Here is a 23,114-nt window from a genome sequence, read left to right as displayed (position 1 = left end):
ATTTTCAGGTATGTGTCTTAATTCCTGAGTGCGTGAGAAAGCATGAGAAATACATGCTTGGAATGTCAACCTTAAAACTCACTGTAGCAGAAGTATTACTTATTAGGCATGCTTAATTATTTTACTTTAAATCTTTAAAATAATTTAAGAAAGAATTGCAGATGAAAATAAATCTTAAAAAAAAAAAGAAGATTTTTTTCCTTTTCCCGTAGGTCTGTCACTTAATAATATATATTCAAGGTCCCCACCGTCATAGAAAACATGGAAATATTAGGTAATTTTGAAATATAGCTTCAAATGTAAATCACACACTCATATGAATCTGAATGGAAAAGTCTTAGCTCTCAAAAATCCTAATTAGTACAGTCTCTCTTAAATTAAAACGAGCTATTGGAAAAGTCTAAATGTGTGTGAATTCTTTAGATCGTCCTGACTTGTCTTGATTTTCAATTACCATATGGACGTTTCTTTAATTAAAGCGCCGTTGTTGCAATAGCGTGTTGCTCCACAGAGCTGATGTGATGACTAATCATCCTCATCGAGCGGAATGCTGCGGTCCCCGTTCAGGTGTTTTTGAGAGTCCGCGCATGCGCTCTGCCTGCCCTGCGCATACAGGTGTATGAGCGGCGGAGCGCGTGTGATGCGAGCATTCGCTGCTTCACAGGGGAACCGAGCAGTTAAAGCAGATGTCGATGCTGGAGAGGCTGGACTGGCGGGTACGTTTCCATTCAATTCTTATTGCTGCTATATTTATGCCAAGAGGAACTATAAAGCCTATACGTACAACAGCCATTAACAATAATAATAATAAAACAATAATAAGTAATTGCCAAATTGCAGAGCTTTCGTCAGGTGTGAAACTTAACACCTATCTGAACATTCAACAGTAAGACGTAGCAGTTTTATTAGAATGAATGAATGTAGCAGACGCCTTCATGGAGGAAAAACGCGCGCTTTATCACACTGTCAAATTTGCAGAACGAGAACAGAAATGTTGGGAGTATTTCAACACCCAACAATTTAACCAATTAGAAATGAGCTACTGAAATCAGTACCACGTGAGGTCACAAGTCTCTATAAAAATCATAAAGCGTTTACAGGGTTTCCAAAAAATAATTAAAAAAATCCACATTTTACTCCTTGGTTATAATTTGATTTGTGGTGAAGTTAATAGTGTTAAATGACAAACCGTGCATCTGATTCATCAGATTCTCTTCTTTAATTTGATCTATTCAACTTCTACATATGAAAAAAAAAAGAAAAGCTAAAAATGCAATGTCTGATCAGACGATGATGGTTCCAGTGTTTCTGTATTGGCTAAACATGTGTTTAGATGTTATATACGCAAACACATTTTTAATTGTTAGCCTGTTACTGTATTATGTAACTTGATGTTTTAAAATAAGATCCTCTCGTGCGTTTTAATTCACTAAATTGCTTAAATGCGGTCGTGGTTAATAATGGGTTGTTTAACAATAATTCTAAAGTCAGTTTAATAAAATAATTCATGTACAAAGTTTAACTGATTTGATTTCTCCTTTTCACCCCTTTTTTTTTTCATCTCTTAATGTTACAAGCCATATTCTGTTACTGTTATGTTGTAACAACCGCGCTTTTTTTGGCATTTATTTAAACAGCGTAAGTTGTACATTTCTCAATTTATAGCATAAATGCGAGAAAATATATAAAAGTAGAATTTAAAGAAAAACAAACAAACACAGAGCTGCAGACTTTAAATCAAAGAGAGTTACAACCACCTCTGGTTTTCCTATAGTCACACTAATAAGAAACAACACATAACACAAACAATTGTTATGTGTTATTAAATAAATAATTAAACACAGCATGCATATTCTATTTTTAATTGTATTTTTTCATACTTTGTAGGCCTTATTGTTTCAGCGCATCATGAACCTGTATGATCAGGGATTGTTGACTTGAAATTATTCGTACAATTATTACGATTTTTTACTAACTTATTTATAATTATTACAATAATTTAATTCAACAAATTATTACATCCTACTATATGCTTATTTGCTGATTTCGTTGACTTATTATTGAGGTGAAATGAAACACCACGGTAAATGTTATTTTGCATTATTGATACACTATTTTCCCAATTAATGCTGTACAGTTGCTATGACACTATCTGTATTGTTAAAAGCGCTATATAAATAAAGGTGACTTGACTTGACAGTCACTGCTCACAATTAAGATCTCATACTGATGATTTATCAGTCAGTTATTAAATCATTCGAACTGATTCCGTTTTGCACAAACGACTCAGAATGAGAATGTTGCAGACTCTCCAGGTTAGGCCTATAGGTAAATAATTACCTTAATTAGTAATAGTAATAGTAATTATTGTAGGTAATAATTGTCTTACGACAATTCATGCATTTTATTATTGCCCTAAGTGGATGTTTTGCTTGTGCTTTCAGCAGGTTACATAAGCAGATGTTTCTCCCTCGGGGTTACAGTAGAGTCTGAGTGTGTGAAAGTATCTGACAGCAACTTCATTCAGATTGCAGAGGAATCAAACCAGCTCGTGCGCTTCGTTTATCACAGTCCAGCTCGAGCCGCAGGCGCTTTGTCCCACAAATACAGTTAATCCACCTGCATTAACACACAGGCGAGTCTAACCCGGGATTACGTCTTTCTTTCGTCTTTTTTTGTTTGTTGTAGTTTTTTCTCTCGCTGTCTTTTTGCGTACGGATTTTCAAATCTCTAATGCAGACATTTTCCACTTTAAAATATTTTGCATTTATTATTATTATTAGGCTACTATTATTATTACCATCATTAGCCTATTATATTTCGTTTTTAAAATTAGTTTTCTATTATAAATTAAGAACGTTTAAAAAAATAACACAATTAAATTCAAACATACAGTTGATCTGTAAAGTCCAAAATCATTAATGAAAACGTTTTTATTTTGCATTTTTTCCTCTAATTTAATGCGTTTGTTGTCTTTACAAAGTGTATAATCAGCATAAATATTGAGTGGAAAAAATAACATGAATATCTTTTCGTTTGTCCAATATTTGCACTTCACCTAACAATCATTCAATCAAAATCTATCGATCAATTAATATTCGAGAAAAATAAATAAAAACAAATCTACATGGAAAAATCCTGCTTTTTTTCCTGAACATGGTACAATTCTCACAGATAGTTAGCAATCCTGCAATCATAAACATTTTTATGCAAATTAAAAACTGAGCTTTGCATGTTCTTTATTTTATCATGCAAAATTAAATGCAAGCTCACAAATATTATAATTAATAATTGAGTAAATAACATTTCGTTTTAATTAAAACTGCACATAGGCTTAAAATGCTTTGTTTGTAGAGTTTGTTTCAGTAAATGGCAAAACATCGCAACTTTTCGTCCAGGATTAATTTGCCCTCCGAACAGACGGACAGTTCTGCGATTGGTCTGTCTTTCTGACACTAGCCAATCAGCAGCAGGTTCTTCGCTTTGGCGTAGCCAGCGCGCAGCAGGTCACCGCCCACCGCTGCCTCGTGCAAATATAGTAGTGAGAGTCCAAAGAGAACCAGTGAGTCGACACTGAGCCGCTCTGTTGTCCGTCAGAGGGAGTCTGTTTGGACCGCAACCCTCGAATTCGTTTCTCTTCATTCGTTCTCCTCCTTCAACACTGAGTTGATGCTTCACTTCTGCGCGGCGCGCGCCGGAGTCTCTGGATTATATTCTAGACCGCAAACAAACACCAGCACAGATACACAGATCTGAGACCCTCGCGCGGCAAAGACAACATGTTGTGGAAATTAGCTGATAACGTGAAGTATGAAGATGACTGCGAGGTAAGAGGAAGAAGCGAACCGAAGCGCAGACGTCTGGTCGAAGGGCAGATTCTATTCTAGAATTAAACACATGCACTGTCTGCTTTTTATTTCAAATATGGAAATTCGCATTGTTCTATTTCCAAATATTATGAAAAGTAAGTTCTGGGAAGTTAACTAGATACACTTGCAGCTTAATGTAGCTACGATGTTTCGTTCTTATAGTAAGAAACATACCTATATGTTTTAGGCTTTTATTTGTTTATTTAGAAAAATAGAGATATTTTAAATTTGATCTTGCGCAAAGAAAAAAAAACTGTATGTGGTGACCAAAATGCGTTTGTTGAAATAGTAGATGTGAACAATATTTTACTTAATGTCAATTTAGTATAGTCATTTCATAAAGATTTTGCTTAAATATATGTATAGTTATAATTTGCTTTTCGTTTTTTTGGACGCAATATTCTAGCGCGTATCGGTTTCCAGTATGAATGTGAGTGAAAACTCTCAAGTGTAATTCGTGTGGTCTCAATTTAGCTGTCTAGAAATGGCCCGTCGCTCATTGTCTTTCATGTGTCTCTGGTGACAGTAACTCTCCAAGCAACTTTGCCAGACAATAGAAGTCATGAATGCACACTATACAGTCCACTCGAGAGCTGAACACCGACTCAAAAGACTTGAGACTTGAGACAGAAGACAGGTTGATGTTGAATTAGAAAGAGAACAAATGACTGTAAAAATATTTGGTTTGGTAACCTTACAGACGCGTTGCATATGATAACATCTAAATGAACACTCCAAATGCATTCGATGTGACTGAATACATAGAGTTAAAGGAAAGAAAGTGCATTTAAGGCTTTAATCGGTAGATATTTAAACCAACAACTGCATCTTTTTAATTTTATTCTAATATGTTTGAGCTTGCATTTCATTTTGCATGATCAAATAAAGAACATGCAAAGCTCAGTTTTTAATTTGCATAAAAATGTTTATGATTGCAGGATTGCTAACTATCTGTGAGAATTGTACCATGTTCAGGAAAAAAGCAGGATTTTTCCATTTTCCGTTTTTATTTTTCTCAAATATGAATTTCTTGTTTGCCAAATTTAAGCATTTATACTTATGCATTAGTCAGATGCTTTTTCTCCAAAGGCATTCATGTCATCAGAATGTGGCAAAAATCAAAGAAACTCATTTTAGTGTGGTTTTAATGTGACGCACTCTCTATTTCAGCAGGAAAGACATGATGTTAGCAGCAATGGAAACCCCCGATTACCTCACATTACCGCGGTGAGTCAGCACCTCTACAGCCCGCCACCGTCCCTCTCGCACACCGCCAACTCGGACTTCCAACCCCCGTACTTCCCTCCCCCTTACCAGCCTCTGCCGTACACCCAACCCAGCGACCCGTACTCTCACCTGGGCGACCCGTTTAATATCAACTCAATACACCAGTCTGCAGCATCTAATCAGCAACAGTCATGGCCCGGACGGCATGGTCAAGAGGCCATCGGGTCCCACGGCCGGGGCGGACTCGCCAGTCCCCTTCTGGGCCTGGAAGGGGGCTCGTCCGGGATGCGGCGGGACGGTTTTAGGAGACCGGAGCTGCTGCCTCCACACATCCATGGAATCGATTCCATAGGTGATAACATCGGTTTGCACGATATAGGCCACGGATTGGATGATGTTCAGGTGAGTTGATATGATTAATGATTTCATAATTATTTATTTGGGATTAAGTGGAGAGTGATGCATTTCCTGGTTATTTCTTGCAGCAGGAAGGTGATCACAGTATTGTAATTCCTGATCACACAGTCATCAAAAAAGGTTGGTTGCATTTCTGTTTTCTAATATAAATATATCTTTGGGTAGTTTTTAGATTCAAATTTATATGGGAAAGACGTCAATGTTAGTATTGCAATTTTACATAACAATATCAATAAATACAATTATTATTACTCTTTTTTAACATTTTATAATTATAATTATATATTTTTTAATTATACAATTATAGTGCAATAGCATTATTATTATTTTTTGTTTAATATATTTAATAATAATCAAAATAAAATTATAATAATTTCATACTGAATTGGTCAAAAAGCAGTAAAGTGACCTATAAAAACTCAAGTGTGAAGAGATAAAAAACAAAACAAACAAAAAAACACTGTTCACTCTATAGTTTGAGTTGGTTCTTGCAGAGTAAGTCCAAATGTCTAATTTATGTACTATGTCTTTTTAATCACCTTTTACATTAAATGTTCCTAAATGAAGGTACAAAAATGCCATGTAGTTACTCAAATAATATGAGCTCATCATTATGCATTACAATTATGAAGACTAAGCATCATAAAATGCCATTTCAAAAGTTGAATCGTTTTGCATTTGCATTAAACTTATGCGATGCACTTGTGTTGATAAATTTATAAGCCGTGTAAAAGACTAAAATCTTGCACCTTTGCTGTTTATGTGGAAAAAACAAAGTCAGGCTCCAGATTTCGGCTCGTCCGAGCCAACGGTTTAGGTGGGCGGAGTTGAGGTGGTGCTGGTTCATACATATATCACTAATCCTTTTGGCCATGTGGTCCATTTAACTAATCTGGCATTGATCCGTGGAGCATTCTGCCTCTCTGTCAGCATGAATGGAGAAAGAAAGGATTCCTCTCAAAATGGCAGACTTGCCAAAGTTGTAGATGTTGGGCAATCCTTAAAATGGTGTGTTTGCTCAGAGAGAGGAGGCCTAGGCCTGCTTTTTAGTCTTTTGAAACAGCACTGTCAGAACGCAATTCTGCCCCACTATACACACACAAACACACACAAGGAGACAAGAATCAACTGTATAGGGGTGTGGCTGCTTTTAAACATGCATGGGTATTTTGTTCAGTCCTATGCTGTGACACGAAATCGTCTTAAATAAGCAAAACCAAAAGATAGTTTTGAACGTCTGTTTGTTTTGTGCGATCACTAGTTGCTGAAATGACTGGTCTGTATCCGGTTGGTTTTGCTTTTGGACCCTTCGGGACATTACATCAACCCTATTCAGTACTAAAACTGTGTAGCATGCAAAAGTAAACAAGAATGTCTTTACATTTGCAAGGGAGTAGCATTACAATGTTTGTTTAAAACAATTTAGTAACTTTCTTTTACTTTGTATAGTTTTGTTCATGGTTTTTGAGGTTGAATGCATGCATTTTGACATCTGTTTAATTTGACAAGCTTCTACTAATTTACAAATGCATGACTGTAATTGGACCCCATGACCTTTCCATCGTAAAAAAAAAAAAAGAAAGAAAAAAAGTTGATATTGATAAAATCAAAATGTTGAGGAGGAGAGTTGAAGATGCACAAAAGATCACATTTGAATGCAACATGTTTGACAGCAAAAAATCAATTTCAGAGTCTATATTTTTGATATTGTTTGGTGGTCTTTACCATTTCCTGCAGTGTAATTAGATGTGTTCGTTTGCAGCGTCTGCATTATGTTGTGGTCAAGAGTTGACTGACAGATTCTGGCATGTATTTTAGTCAGTCAGTAATTTAGATTTTCTTTAGAGTCATCAAAGTGCTGAATTAATGTCTATGCCAATATTTTAGTCGACATGATTATAGCATGGATGACTGCTCTGTCCCGTTCTGGTTCTTCATATTACAATTTCTGTCACATGTTTGACTTGAATTTATTCCGTTTTCATCTAAACCATCTCAGCTTCCGCTTTGTATAGATAATATTCACGCTTTTTTTAAACAAAATCTGAACACCTTGTGTTTTTTTCCTTACAGTCAGTTCAACTTGTTCCTTGTTTAAAAAAATAAAAAATAAAATAAAAATGTGCAATCAAAATCAAAGCTTTCTTAATATGAACTCAAACATTTCTCATCAAATTCTCCCAAGATCTAATGATTTGAGCTGTTATACACAATTATTATATAGCTCTGAAGTGGTTAAGTATGTCATTTGTCTCTATTTTTATATGCCCTAAAGTATTTTCAGCGAAACATCTAAGACAAAGTTGATGCTCAATTGTGTTGAAACGGACAGTTTTATTTTGATTCTTTCTCACCTGTATATCTGAAGCTGTTTGGTTGACCGATATATTTCTCATCTCCAGGTCCAATGTCCCTGTCGAAGGGAAGTCCGTTTGGGATTCCCTTTCAGAAAGAGTCGCTGCTGGGAATGGTGTCAAATCCCACTGAGGTCTTCTGTTCTGTTCCTGGTCGACTCTCTCTTCTCAGCTCCACTTCCAAGTACAAAGTAACTGTGGCAGAAGTTCAGAGACGCTTGTCCCCGCCGGAGTGTCTAAACGCATCCCTGCTCGGAGGAGTATTACGCAGGTGAAAATCTATTAATATGGCAATATAAATGCACTGAAAAAAATTGATGTACAGTACAAACAATTTTCACTCAGAAGCTGCTAGTAAATTTCACAAACAGTTACAAAGAAATGGCAAGTAACATATTGAATTAAATGTGCAATTTTGAAGTAGAATAACTGAAATGGTGTTTTCTTTTAAAACCTACTTCAATAATCTTTATTCTATTTACAGCTTTAAAAATATCATTTTTTTACAGTGTACTATTAATTATTTACATGTAAGACTTGAGCAAATAAAAAGGTTGGTGGAAGAATATCATGAAACCAGGTCATATTTCACCCCAAATCTAAAGCCTATTTTAAATCTAATGGAAAAATACATCATTTTCAAAACAATTACACACATTTTCACCACTTTTCATTGCTATAATGAACAAAAATTATGTGGAATTAAACATAGATGAATAAAATATGTATATATTATGATAGTCTAAGAGTTTTTAATTTATGCTGATTTTAATAAAAAAAAAAAATTTGATTTATTAGTCATAAACAGTTACAAAGAAATGGCAAGTAACATATTGAATTAAATGTGCAATTTTGAAGTAGAATAACTGAAATGGTGTTTTCTTTTAAAACCTACTTCAATAATCTTTATTCTATTTACAGCTTTAAAAATATCATTTTTTTACAGTGTACTATTAATTATTTACATGTAAGACTTGAGCAAATAAAAAGGTTGGTGGAAGAATATCATGAAACCAGGTCATATTTCACCCCAAATCTAAAGCCTATTTTAAATCTAATGGAAAAATACATCATTTTCAAAACAATTACACACATTTTCACCACTTTTCATTGCTATAATGAACAAAAATTATGTGGAATTAAACATAGATGAATAAAATATGTATATATTATGATAGTCTAAGAGTTTTTAATTTATGCTGATTTTAATAAAAAATAATAATTTTGATTTATTAGTCATTTTACTGTAATACACAAAACGTTTGTACAAGTGAAAAATAAATGTAATGAGAATCACTATTGAGAATAATGAGAATGGTAAAAACCCTCAAAATGTGCTTAATTGTCATGAGAATTATGCCAAAATGCTAAAAATCTGAATGGTCTTAAAAAAAGCTTCTTTTTATTTGAGCTAAATCTAAAATCTTATGTTTTGTCTCTTGATTTTTGGTTGAAATGCAACCTGGACATGTTTTTGTGAGATTCCCCGCATGCATTTACCAGTCAGTGGAAACAAAGTGTTAAATGTGTGTGCTTATCAATCTTTGCAGGTTTATGTTTGGTACCATCAAGTTCCATTTGTGTACATTGATGAGATGTTGCTGATTTTAATTTAATTTGACCCTTTGACCCCATATGCAAGCATGTGCAATGTTGGGGGGGATGATGTCACCAAACACACAATCTAATCTCATTGCCTCTTATTAGTGGGAATATTTTTCTGTTTCCATGTGTCTGACGCAAACGCACTGATATTCGTTAAGTAGGTCATATAACACGGGGGAGGGGGAGGTGTCGGACGGAAAAAGGGGGCACTTACTCATGCCTCCTGCTAACAATCCCTTACCCCACATGTGAAGGGTGATGCCAGGCCACAGCTCTAGTCAAAGAGGCCCAAACAGCAAGTGGGGATTTTGTCTGCGCTCGTATGCATTTTTGTTGCAATGCATTTTAAACACTTGATCTGTGACATCATTTTATTTCATGAGCCTGTTTATCTTTGTGAATCTGGGCCCAAACCCTATTTCCATATTGGCCTTTAAGTCATATAACACAAACAAAACAAATAAAATCCATGTGTTTCACCTGCAATAATTAAGCCTTTGTTAAGCTCTGCTCTCCTGGTTACTGCTGTTCGCTCGGAACATGTTGTTGGAATTAATTGGAGATTTTCAGTAAAAAGTGTAGTTTTCTGTAAAATGTGCTCATGCTAAATGTTTAAAGATTTTAAAGGAAAAGTGGAAAAAACGCTGTGCAAGTCCATCTGGGTTTTCTAGGAAACGTACAAAAGCTCGTCTGATAATATGACAGATGGCAACAGATTCTAACCTAGCATTGGCAGGTTTAGCAAAAGGTTACTAATGACGCTCACTGTTAATTTTATTATAAAGGGCAAAGTCAAAGAACGGGGGCCGATCCTTGAGGGAAAAACTGGATAAAATTGGGCTGAACTTGCCGGCGGGCCGCAGAAAGGCTGCTAACGTCACCTTACTAACTGCTCTGGTGGAAGGTAAGCGCTTTATGGCAGTCAAATTTCCACTATTGTTACTGTACAACCAGCCACATGGCAGAGGTTTAGCATTTTTCATTCATTGCAACAACAAAATCTGTGGAGGATGTCATTAAGTTCTACACTGAAAAGTGGATGTTAAAAGCTGGAATACACAACACGACTTTTGCCCCGATTTTTTAGTCTGAACAAGTCAATGGTAGATGCCGAAAAGCAGTCGAAATTGACAGAAAATCACACGGTGTATGATGAAATTGTCTTAAATTGCATTAAATCTGTCTAAATTGGTTTAAATTACCCCCAACAATACGGAAAGTTTAATCTATCCTCACTGTGCAAAATGCTAAACAAATGCTTTGGCTCGATTTTTTGAGGTTCGAATGCCGTGATCTTGTTACCAGGTCACTTTTTGTTCTGTCAGAAGTCTAGCGTCTAAATTTTGTCTAAATTTCTCATCTAGAGAACTATTAATAGTTCAATACAAAGCCAAAAGACTTTGCGATCACATGCAAGGGCCGTAAATGTTAGCTCTATTCATGTTTTGGCAATCTGTACATTTTTTATATTCCATGTCCACCTTTTCGCATGAGTATAGCTAACCAATGAGTCACAGAGACATTAGCGCAAAGATCACAAGTTAACTAGCACCAGGAGCGATGCAGAATACTTTTAGCTTTCTCTTTTAATGTCACCATTCTCACCACTAATGGGAGCATGGGTCTGAAGCAAGAACATGACTAGAAGGCGTAGTTATTTACAGACCTTCAAAGCTGAATTAGGGCTTGTTATCACATGTTCGCTAGCCAAGAGGAGAGACTGACCTTAAAGACGACCACTGTGAATAATGTGCTAGTCTATCAGTAAGAGCCTGTTGGGTCTAGGGGACCCTTAGACGCCTTGAGCTACAAAGGCTCATTAAAGATATGCAGTGTGACCACTGCAATCCACAAAAGAGAGTCTATTCATCTGAACTCATTTTAGCTTAGAGAGGAAACAATTCTTTCTGTGAGTCATTTCCAAACCGATGGATCTGACGGTGACTCATCCTTGCGGTTCAGTCATATGCTGCGTGAGTCAACTGATTCTCATCTGATCCTGTCTGCAGGTGAGGCCGTACACCTGGCGAGAGATTTTGGGTATGTCTGTGAGACCGAGTTTCCTGCTAAGGCCATCGCGGAGTACCTCGGCCGACCGCACGTGGAACGCAATGAGATCAACTCTCGCAAAACCATGCTCTTGGCAGCCAAGTGAGTAACCATCCCATTTCACATGAATCCCAACTCTTGAAGCATTAAGGTTAGGGTGGCCAAGCCCATTTTGATGGAGCCATTAAGCAGTCATCAGTCTGGAAACGAGTCCCCCTGCTTCTGAAGGTGTCTCCACCTAAGCAGAACAGGCTTCTGAAATCTCTGCTTTATGGTTTAATACTTTAACTGGTCATCTAATCTTTCAGGCAAATCTGTAAGGAGTTCACTGACTTGCTGACTCAGGACCGATCTCCTCTGGGAAACTCTAGGCCGGCTCCCATTCTCGAGCCAGGGATTCAAAGCTGCCTGACTCACTTCAGCCTCATCACCCATGGCTTCGGCTCTCCGGCCATCTGTGCGGCCATGACCTCGCTGCAAAACTACCTCAACGAGGCGCTCAAGCAGGTGGACAAAATGTACGTGAGTTCGACCGGAGATTCCTCGCAGGCCTCTTCTGACAGCTCCAACAAAGTAGACAAGATGGACAAACACAGAAAGTGAGGCTGAGGTCAAACTCGATTGGACCATTTTGAACGCAATAACCGTTTTTGTAGCGGAATTACCTTTTTACCAGATCTGACTCTTCGTCGTCGTCGTTGTTGTAGTTGTTGATTCTGTTTCCGTTCTGCTTTGTTTTCCCACATCAAGATTAAGCTTAAACTCGAAGCCCTCTTGGTTCATGTCTTGGTCTTCCAGCACTTTCTCCTCCACAAAGACGCAAACACATTTCAATGCTTAGCCTTAGTCGAGACTGTTCTTTATTGGGTGAACCCTGCGGGGCTGCGACGATTCAGACGGTGTTCAGGAAGTTGTCTCTCAGAGGGGAACTGCAAAGAGGAAGTTGATGAGTTTCCCAAAGACACCATTTCAAGAGTTGTTGTGGATTTTAATTGTTTTCTTTCGCTACCAATCTGGGAGGAGGAAGTTTGGTTTCTCCCTGTCCTCCTCCTTGGTGCTGACCTCCTAATGGATTGCCAAGGATGTGATTATGTTTGAGACATTATAACTTGTTCCACACTTGACTTCATTGAACGCAGTGTTATTGTTCTTCTCTTTGTGGGAGTGTTATTGGCACGAGTGACGAGTTTTGTGTGCATGGAAATACATGATTACTAAACAACCCTTTATCCACCGATCAGTGGATTTTACTATACAAGAAATGCTTGAGACGTATTTGGCGTAAATTTCCATTAAAAAGACCTTTGATTAAGTTAACATGATCAAATATCAAATATTGGTTGGGTGTGTGTGCATGTTCAGTTTCGTATGAGCGTACAACCTTGTTGTTCATCTTTTTGATGCCTTTACGTCAGACTAGAAGTTAAATGTTCCATTTGTCTTTCCCCAAATGTAAATATTTTCTAATTTATGTTGTAATTTAATGGGATTTGTAAATATTGGTACAATTATGGTGTTTGGTTCCACTTTTTAAAAAGATGTGTTAAGCTTTTATAAAGTTTTTTTTTTAATCATTTAGTGTTAGGCTACGGGATCGATATTCTTTATAGAAATGTGTAACATTTGTTTAAAGCTGTAGGAATAAAAACTCAACACTCTTGATTTGTGTCGACCAAGACTCCCATTTATGACACTTCACTACACGCGTGCCCTGCCAGTGAGGCATGTCAACATGGCTAATTCATGTGTATGAAGATTCCTTTTTAAAATAAATGCCAGCAATGCTCACAGAAAGAGTAGTGATCATCATTGCACTAAATTGGGAAAGCAGGTCAAGCGAAGGCTTTCCTCAGAAAAGAAGAGTGGATTTGTGAACACCTGTCTTATACCTGTTACCCTTCCAATGTTTGTGTTAGTCATTTGCTCGAAACAGACAGTTCCCCTCTTTTCATAACCATGCTTATCTCGCAAATTGGTGTGACAGGACAACAGTAATGTGTGTGGAGTTTCCGCATCGCTCTTTTCATATTTAAATGCTCTACTGTGAAACTCGCAGTGCGGTTTCAAATGAAGTTACGGGACTGTTGAGAAGACAAACGGCCGATCCTTGAGGGAAAAACTGGATAAAATTGGGCTGAACTTGCCGGCGGGCCGCAGAAAGGCTGCTAACGTCACCTTACTAACTGCTCTGGTGGAAGGTAAGCGCTTTATGGCAGTCAAATTTCCACTATTGTTACTGTACAACCAGCCACATGGCAGAGGTTTAGCATTTTTCATTCATTGCAACAACAAAATCTGTGGAGGATGTCATTAAGTTCTACACTGAAAAGTGGATGTTAAAAGCTGGAATACACAACACGACTTTTGCCCCGATTTTTTAGTCTGAACAAGTCAATGGTAGATGCCGAAAAGCAGTCGAAATTGACAGAAAATCACACGGTGTATGATGAAATTGTCTTAAATTGCATTAAATCTGTCTAAATTGGTTTAAATTACCCCCAACAATACGGAAAGTTTAATCTATCCTCACTGTGCAAAATGCTAAACAAATGCTTTGGCTCGATTTTTTGAGGTTCGAATGCCGTGATCTTGTTACCAGGTCACTTTTTGTTCTGTCAGAAGTCTAGCGTCTAAATTTTGTCTAAATTTCTCATCTAGAGAACTATTAATAGTTCAATACAAAGCCAAAAGACTTTGCGATCACATGCAAGGGCCGTAAATGTTAGCTCTATTCATGTTTTGGCAATCTGTACATTTTTTATATTCCATGTCCACCTTTTCGCATGAGTATAGCTAACCAATGAGTCACAGAGACATTAGCGCAAAGATCACAAGTTAACTAGCACCAGGAGCGATGCAGAATACTTTTAGCTTTCTCTTTTAATGTCACCATTCTCACCACTAATGGGAGCATGGGTCTGAAGCAAGAACGTGACTAGAAGGCGTAGTTATTTACAGACCTTCAAAGCTGAATTAGGGCTTGTTATCACATGTTCGCTAGCCAAGAGGAGAGACTGACCTTAAAGACGACCACTGTGAATAATGTGCTAGTCTATCAATAAGAGCCTGTTGGGTCTAGGGGACCCTTAGACGCCTTGAGCTACAAAGGCTCATTAAAGATATGCAGTGTGACCACTGCAATCCACAAAAGAGAGTCTATTCATCTGAACTCATTTTAGCTTAGAGAGGAAACAATTCTTTCTGTGAGTCATTTCCAAACCGATGGATCCGACGGTGACTCATCCTTGCGGTTCAGTCATATGCTGCGTGAGTCAACTGATTCTCATCTGATCCTGTCTGCAGGTGAGGCCGTACACCTGGCGAGAGATTTTGGGTATGTCTGTGAGACCGAGTTTCCTGCTAAGGCCATCGCGGAGTACCTCGGCCGACCGCACGTGGAACGCAATGAGATCAACTCTCGCAAAACCATGCTCTTGGCAGCCAAGTGAGTAACCATCCCATTTCACATGAATCCCAACTCTTGAAGCATTAAGGTTAGGGTGGCCAAGCCCATTTTGATGGAGCCATTAAGCAGTCATCAGTCTGGAAACGAGTCCCCCTGCTTCTGAAGGTGTCTCCACCTAAGCAGAACAGGCTTCTGAAATCTCTGCTTTATGGTTTAATACTTTAACTGGTCATCTAATCTTTCAGGCAAATCTGTAAGGAGTTCACTGACTTGCTGACTCAGGACCGATCTCCTCTGGGAAACTCTAGGCCGGCTCCCATTCTCGAGCCAGGGATTCAAAGCTGCCTGACTCACTTCAGCCTCATCACCCATGGCTTCGGCTCTCCGGCCATCTGTGCGGCCATGACCTCGCTGCAAAACTACCTCAACGAGGCGCTCAAGCAGGTGGACAAAATGTACGTGAGTTCGACCGGAGATTCCTCGCAGGCCTCTTCTGACAGCTCCAACAAAGTAGACAAGATGGACAAACACAGAAAGTGAGGCTGAGGTCAAACTCGATTGGACCATTTTGAACGCAATAACCGTTTTTGTAGCGGAATTACCTTTTTACCAGATCTGACTCTTCGTCGTCGTCGTTGTTGTAGTTGTTGATTCTGTTTCCGTTCTGCTTTGTTTTCCCACATCAAGATTAAGCTTAAACTCGAAGCCCTCTTGGTTCATGTCTTGGTCTTCCAGCACTTTCTCCTCCACAAAGACGCAAACACATTTCAATGCTTAGCCTTAGTCGAGACTGTTCTTTATTGGGTGAACCCTGCGGGGCTGCGACGATTCAGACGGTGTTCAGGAAGTTGTCTCTCAGAGGGGAACTGCAAAGAGGAAGTTGTCACATCAAGATTAAGCTTAAACTCGAAGCCCTCTTGGTTCATGTCTTGGTCTTCCAGCACTTTCTCCTCCACAAAGACGCAAACACATTTCAATGCTTAGCCTTAGTCGAGACTGTTCTTTATTGGGTGAACCTGCGGGGCTGCGACGATTCAGACGGTGTTCAGGAAGTTGTCTCTCAGAGGGGAACTGCAAAGAGGAAGTTGATGAGTTTCCCAAAGACACCATTTCAAGAGTTGTTGTGGATTTTAATTGTTTTCTTTCGCTACCAATCTGGGAGGAGGAAGTTTGGTTTCTCCCTGTCCTCCTCCTTGGTGCTGACCTCCTAATGGATTGCCAAGGATGTGATTATGTTTGAGACATTATAACTTGTTCCACACTTGACTTCATTGAACGCAGTGTTATTGTTCTTCTCTTTGTGGGAGTTTTATTGGCACGAGTGACGAGTTTTGTGTGCATGGAAATACATGATTACTAAACAACCCTTTATCCACCGATCAGTGGATTTTACTATACAAGAAATGCTTGAGACGTATTTGGCGTAAATTTCCATTAAAAAGACCTTTGATTAAGTTAACATGATCAAATATCAAATATTGGTTGGGTGTGTGTGCATGTTCAGTTTCGTATGAGCGTACAACCTTGTTGTTCATCTTTTTGATGCCTTTACGTCAGACTAGAAGTTAAATGTTCCATTTGTCTTTCCCCAAATGTAAATATTTTCTAATTTATGTTGTAATTTAATGGGATTTGTAAATATTGGTACAATTATGGTGTTTGGTTCCACTTTTTAAAAAGATGTGTTAAGCTTTTATAAAGTTTTTTTTTTAATCATTTAGTGTTAGGCTACGGGATCGATATTCTTTATAGAAATGTGTAACATTTGTTTAAAGCTGTAGGAATAAAAACTCAACACTCTTGATTTGTGTCGACCAAGACTCCCATTTATGACACTTCACTACACGCGTGCCCTGCCAGTGAGGCATGTCAACATGGCTAATTCATGTGTATGAAGATTCCTTTTTAAAATAAATGCCAGCAATGCTCACAGAAAGAGTAGTGATCATCATTGCACTAAATTGGGAAAGCAGGTCAAGCGAAGGCTTTCCTCAGAAAAGAAGAGTGGATTTGTGAACACCTGTCTTATACCTGTTACCCTTCCAATGTTTGTGTTAGTCATTTGCTCGAAACAGACAGTTCCCCTCTTTTCATAACCATGCTTATCTCGCAAATTGGTGTGACAGGACAACAGTAATGTGTGTGGAGTTTCCGCATCGCTCTTTTCATATTTAAATGCTCTACTGTGAAACTCGCAGTGCGGTTTCAAATGAAGTTACGGGACTGTTGAGAAGACAAACAAAGCCATGAGAGAATGTTGACCCAATGTTTTTATTTTTTATTTACTGTACTGCTTTATTATTAATGCACAATGTGGTCGGATGTGAAACGGTTTATTCATAGCCTTTTGTTTGTAAAGTTAGCATGTAGATCTCGCTTTGTTTAAACCTCAAGATTCAAACGGCACCGGTATACAGATGCAGCTATCGCATCTATTTATCAAAACTATCCCCTATCTTGTCTCGTTCTCACAGCAAACGCTCCCAATTTCTCGTATGCAATGAAATCGCAGGTGTGTGTGTGTGTGCGTGTTTGTCTCCTTTGAGTGACTGACTCATGCAACTGAATTGACAGTAGAGCAAGTGTGAGCTTCTCCCTCAGAACCTGTTGGACCAGATGTGTGGCTTTGCCGCGCGCCCACAGTTCGCTGTAGCCGCCTACACTTACTCGGATTCTTTTCCTGCACAAGGCTGTAAGTTGAGACATGACAACTTTGATGGACTTGCTTTGATGGTCGGCTCTAGGTGTTGGTGGCAGAACTTCCTCTTGTACCTGAAAGGTGTTGATCGGTGTGAAATGCAGACGCAGAAAGACACACACCCACATCAACACACACTTCGAACATCCCGTGATGAGATGCCTACATGGAAGTGCTGGAAAAATATTGCATCTCTTTAAGAAGCTTTGTCCTGAGGATGCATCGTGCTTGTTTTCACTGGCTGCAGCCCAACTCTGAACATGGCTACTGACTTAATTAAAAACATACGCAGAAAAACATGAGGCCTAGACTCTGATACAGCTCTGTTTAATCATTACATAATTTTTTCTCTTATTAAATCTTTAGCAGATTCTTACATTTTGTCCAATGCAAAATTTGGCGCAACAGTGCTAGTGTGTTCTAGGTGATGGCTAAACCATTGCTTTCTAGGACAAGTCAAAAATCCCTTTGATAAGTTTATTAATTCAGATTAAGGGTTTGTTCAAATCACTAACCACTAATCACCCAAAAATGAAATGTTTTTCATCATTTACTCACCATCATGTTGTTCCAAACTTGTTTGAATTTCTTTCTTCTGCTGAAAAATGCATCAGATATTTTCAGATATCTAGGTTTCTTGCAACCCTTGACTGGTTGACCCAGATGACTACAAGCTGCAGAGCTTTACATATGCACAAAAAGAAAACAAATCTATTCTCAAACTAAAGCTCAAGCACATAAATGTTGACTTGCTAATGCTAAATTTGTTGTCTGTGGCTGTGCTTGAATAAACTCCTATTACTCTTTCGCAGCGTTGCAATGTTTTGTTTAAATTGGCAGTGATGTTTGCTGTCTTACTTTTATTTCTTGAATCCTGAGGCTATTTATATATATTTCAGAGAATCTCTCCTAGATGAAACCAGAATAGTAACCTACTTAGTTTTGTAACACATTTCCCTTTTTGCATTTCTGCTCAAAGACATGCGTCTCCAGAAACGTCACAGTCTAGTTTGCGTTAGCAGTCATTAGCAGTGACACTGATGCAAACAGAAACTCCAAACCACTGTAACTGCTCTTTAAGACACTCGCTTTAAATGAGGTTTGTAACTCCAGCGCCAGGATGTTTTTGCATACTCATTCAGAAAGATGTTTCCGAATCAGCTCTTGTGTTCAGAACATTAGCAGCACATGTTTGACTTGGATGTTGTCATACAGATGGTTGCTTGCTGGTATGAGGAGGCCAAATAATGGGAACATAAAAGTTGTTGGAGGGAGGGATGTGTGTGTTTCTAACGGGGGGCTGGGAGGGACAAGGAGGAATTCTTCTGCATGTTCGGGTGGAGCAGGAGCTTCCAGGGAGGAAATACAGACACTGATGGGGGTCGTTCTCAAAGAACAGTCCTGTTCACGTCAGATTTTACTTTCTCTAAACTTTTGTATTTGTGTTTTGGAAGGGACTCTCTGTTTTTGGCGAACAATGGAAGACTAATGGGAACTACAAATAACTCTTTGTTTGTTTTTGTAGGGGAAAAAAAAACGATTATCTAACAGAACATTTTCTAAGATAATGTATGAAGGATTTAGAATCGTTCATTAAAATAATGATTTTAAATATTATTATTTATTTTATATATATAATTATTTTTAAATAATATTATTATTTAATATATAATATTATTATTTATTTGACATTTATTTGAAGTTTGTAGTAAATCATAGCAGATACAAACACTACGCAATGGTTTCTTTTTTTAATAATTTTGTAAATTCTGGTAGCATCATTTAATGTGTGTGGAAATTATTGAAGCATTTAAAATAATTCAATACATTATTTTAAAAATCATTTATTTTTGCCATTTTTATTTTTTAAATAAAAAAAATAAAATAATAAAAATACTTGAATTCATGTGTGTGTGTGTGTTTGTTTAATCAGAGAGAGAGAATGTTCTCAGAAAATGCATGAAGCATTTTAAATTAAACACAATTAAATTGAATAAATAAAAAAAAAAAATGTAAACCATTTTTTTACATTTTATTTTATACATTTTATATTTTCAATTTTTATTATTATTTTTAAAAATATTTAATCCAATGAAGACATACATTATTATTATTTATTTATTTATTTAAAAAAACAACTTTTTCCTGATAAATGATTTTTTTTCCTGCTAATTATATTAGTAGTAAGTAATAAAGGTCAAAATACTACACAATGGCAGTGTTTCCTGAAAATGACCCATGTCGGGTAGAATGAATCGTGTAAACTATCATGAACTGACTCTCCTTTTCCTCCTTTCTTCAACAAGTTCTGTGGGAAAGCGATGGTCTGCCTGCATCACCCAAACACCCCTCCTTCCATCACAACACGTACCGCCAATTAGCCTGCGCTCTTGCTAACGAAGCCACGGCCTCCTCACCTCTCCACGACAGACGGCAGATGTCTGTGTTTCTGCGGGAAGCCACATGGACGGAGACGGCAAGATGGCTCTTGCTTTCTTAGAAACGACCATTACCTACTTTCCTGCGCAAGAAATTACTCCACGGCTCACAAGACATATCCAGCTTAATTAAAAGCATCTGTCCCGCCTAACGATACGCAGCTAGTCCTGTTTATTCTCCTATAGTGCACTAAACAGCGCTAATCAAAACAACCTGGCTGAATTCCCTGGCCAGCCTTGAAGCCATTATCAGATGCAAGGGATTTCTGTTTTCTAAGAGTACTTTGTTCTTTCTTTTCTACAAAAAACACTCCCTTGTTGTAAGTAATTGTCTCTAATTGTCTTAAATTTGATGCACAAAAATAAGGCCATGTATAGTAAGTTTTCAAAAGTTTATATCGTTTTTTTTTACAACCTATGTTTTATGTCCACTCCAAATTTTAGATCAGATCCAAATTCATCAGTTGAACTATTGCCATCAAGTCTTGTTGTAAAAGAGTCAGATTGTATTGATTGGATGGTTGATGTTAATCCTGCATGTTCAGCTCTACCATATGCTTGATTCTCATGGTCCCGGGACGCTTGTTTAAGCTGCAATGCTTATGATGTGACGGACAGGACCATGTGAATGACTCTTAGTAATCCACCTGTCATTGATGGTGCATGTTGATTTTTTTTATTTTGATGATCACTTTGACTCCCACTTGGAAAATATATGTGTCCTTTATGAAAAATAATTCAATGAGTTCAGTTATTTACACATATTTTACGGTTCAAAATTTTATTAAAAAAAAAAAAAATTCTTTATTTAGCAAGGTAAGTTGTTTTCTTAGTTAAGTTGATCCAAAGTAGCAGGAAAGACATTTATATTGTTACAGAAGATTTCTGTTTCAAATAAGTGCTGTTATTTTGAACTTTCTAGTCATCAAAGAATCCCCCAAATTAAAATGTCTCACAGTTTCCACAAAAATATTTGGCACCACAACTGTTTTTAACATTGATAATAATCAGAAATGTTTCTTGAGCAGCAAAGCAGCATATTAGAATGATTTCTGAAGATCATGTGACACTGAAGACTGGAGTAATGATGCTGGAAATTCAGCTGCGCATCACTGGAATAAATAATATTTTAAAATATATTCAAACAGAACACAGTTATTTTAAATTTTGTAAAAATATTTCTGTTTTTACTGTATTTTCAATCAAGTAAATGCAGCCTTGGTGAGCAGAAGAGACTCCTTAAAAAATAAATAAATAAATAAAATACAAAAATAAAAATCCTGATGACCCCAAACGTTAGAACAGTAGTGTATATAGCTTTTCACATTTTAAGAAAATAGCACTTGTCTAGAGAGTCTTTCACAATCCAAGTTGTGTTATCCAAACTTTTTTTTTTTTTTGATTAGAGCTTTATGCAAAACAGGTCTATAGTTAGCACCTATTTACATATGCCTTCCAGCAAATCAATAAATGCCACATAATTTAATTACAATTCTTTTTATAATATATATATATATATATTTATTTATTTTTTTTTTTTAATCCTATTTCATTCATATTTATTACAAAAAAAATATATATATATTTTTCAACTTTTTACATAACTGATCCGAAAGGAAATGTCTGCAGCTGTTAATTTGGTTTCCTCCTCCACCATACACATCAGGATTGTCTATTTTGTGACAAGTAACAATGCGTTCTCTGATTTGTACTCCAACTGCTTTGGTTACTGGAATGTTGTTACAATATTCCTTATCTAATGTGTGCAATTATAATATGTATGTTTTAAGCCCCTCCCTCCAACCTTTTGTTTTGACTTCCTGTGGGGGGAATCAGGCTTTAAATAGGACGTCCAGTACCTCCCAAACACTCCCTGCTCATCCCAGCATGGGACACAGTATTTCTCCTCCTTGATTTGACCCGCTGTGACTCAGATAACATGACACCTCTCATTATCTAAGCCAATTTCATTTTCCACATGAGTCTGAAGAGGCTTTGAGCAGCTCAAAGGGGCACCAAACCAAACGGGTTGTTAAAGACCATAATTGAGCAGCTATAAACATTACTTTCCAGCATCATCACTCAGGATTGCACATGCTAGAAAACTCTGGCAGTGTTAGATGAGTCGTTGTGCCATTTATTAATGGCAAACTGATTCAGATTTGATTTCTCAGGTTGCTCTTTCAAAGCTCAGAAGACGTTCTCAGGCTAATTTTAGATGTCACTGAGATTATGAAGAGACATTATTACAAACGATTGAGAAATAAAACCCTTTCTGTGCATGGGTCATTTTGATTGCACACTTTTTAAAAACAGAAACCAAAGGAAAACTGATAAATCTAATAAGATATATGGAGATTTTGCTTTTATACTGATGAATCTCTGACTTTGCAACTCTTGCTACAAATGCAAAATGAACCTATCTTCATGTGTCTAGTTCGGTTAGATTTAGCTTTGCATTTATCAGGTTGCATTCCACCAGAACTCTCCATCTTGGCAGCAAACACATGGCAAAGCTCCCAGTCGAGATACAGGTGTAATTCGGCTTGGGTTGTGCTGGGAAAAAAAACACTTTATGGTTTATTTACAATAACAGCAACATATGTGAAAGTGTCTTCATTCTGATCGTTATGAATAATGAAATGCTAATGAATGATCCTGGATAAATGTGCCCTAACATGGAAATTCCCATATTTAAAGGAGTTACTTGGCTCGGATTATAACTGGCAGAGCTCTGTTGTCATGCAAAACGGTGACATCTGCAACGTTTGCCATTTATTTAGACTTTGAAGATTATTATCTGAAACACAATAACTCTTATTGCTATCCAAGACCAAATTAAATGTGCAATTTTGAAGTAGAAAGACTGCAATAATATTTTCCTATAAAACGTTCTTAAATATTCTGTTTTATTTACAACTTTGAAATTGTTTTATTATTATTATTATTATTACAACGATGATCAAATAGTATAAAATAGTTAGAATTAATTAGGGATTTTTTTTCTGTGCCATGCATTTTAATAATACACTCTAAAGTTGAGCAATGTTT

The 23,114-nt window shown here is 37.2% G+C and overlaps 1 protein-coding gene across 9 annotated transcripts; it reads left to right on the top strand.

The window, feature by feature from the left end:
- Positions 1–636: 636 nt before the first annotated feature.
- Positions 637–20,101, top strand: LOC107681284 (transcription factor AP-2 gamma-like). 9 transcript variants are annotated; one of them, XM_016477547.1, is made up of 9 exons: positions 637–716; positions 5,040–5,498; positions 5,582–5,633; positions 7,916–8,138; positions 10,258–10,306; positions 13,650–13,719; positions 14,825–14,966; positions 15,173–15,463; positions 19,932–20,101. In XM_016477547.1, the coding sequence occupies exons 1-9, from the start codon at positions 687–689 to the stop codon at positions 20,020–20,022; spliced, it is 1,407 nt and encodes a 468-aa protein (XP_016333033.1). In that variant the 5' UTR covers positions 637–686; the 3' UTR covers positions 20,023–20,101. The 9 variants fall into 9 exon arrangements, 8 of the variants coding, with proteins under 8 accessions (XP_016333033.1, XP_016333034.1, XP_016333035.1 ...); XM_016477548.1 differs by having other exon boundaries at positions 640–716; positions 5,043–5,498; XM_016477545.1 differs by lacking the exon at positions 637–716 and adding an exon at positions 3,537–3,827 and having other exon boundaries at positions 5,043–5,498.
- Positions 20,102–23,114: the final 3,013 nt, after the last annotated feature.

This window comes from Sinocyclocheilus anshuiensis, unplaced genomic scaffold (genome assembly GCF_001515605.1).
Source record: "Sinocyclocheilus anshuiensis isolate Anshui unplaced genomic scaffold, SAMN03320099.WGS_v1.1 scaffold1632, whole genome shotgun sequence".
Lineage (NCBI taxonomy): Eukaryota > Metazoa > Chordata > Actinopteri > Cypriniformes > Cyprinidae > Sinocyclocheilus > Sinocyclocheilus anshuiensis.
The sequence above is the reverse complement of the archived record's forward strand: the minus strand, read 5'-3'. Positions and strand labels throughout refer to the sequence as shown.

Coding starts and splice junctions, on each gene's coding strand:
- LOC107681284 (XM_016477543.1), top strand. CDS start 3,780: ATGTTGTGGAAATTAGCTGATAACGTGAAGTATGAAGATGACTGCGAG. Junction 3,828..5,039: donor AGTATGAAGATGACTGCGAG/GTAAGAGGAAGA, acceptor TCTCTATTTCAG/CAGGAAAGACATGATGTTAG. Junction 8,139..10,257: donor CTCGGAGGAGTATTACGCAG/GTGAAAATCTAT, acceptor TTTATTATAAAG/GGCAAAGTCAAAGAACGGGG.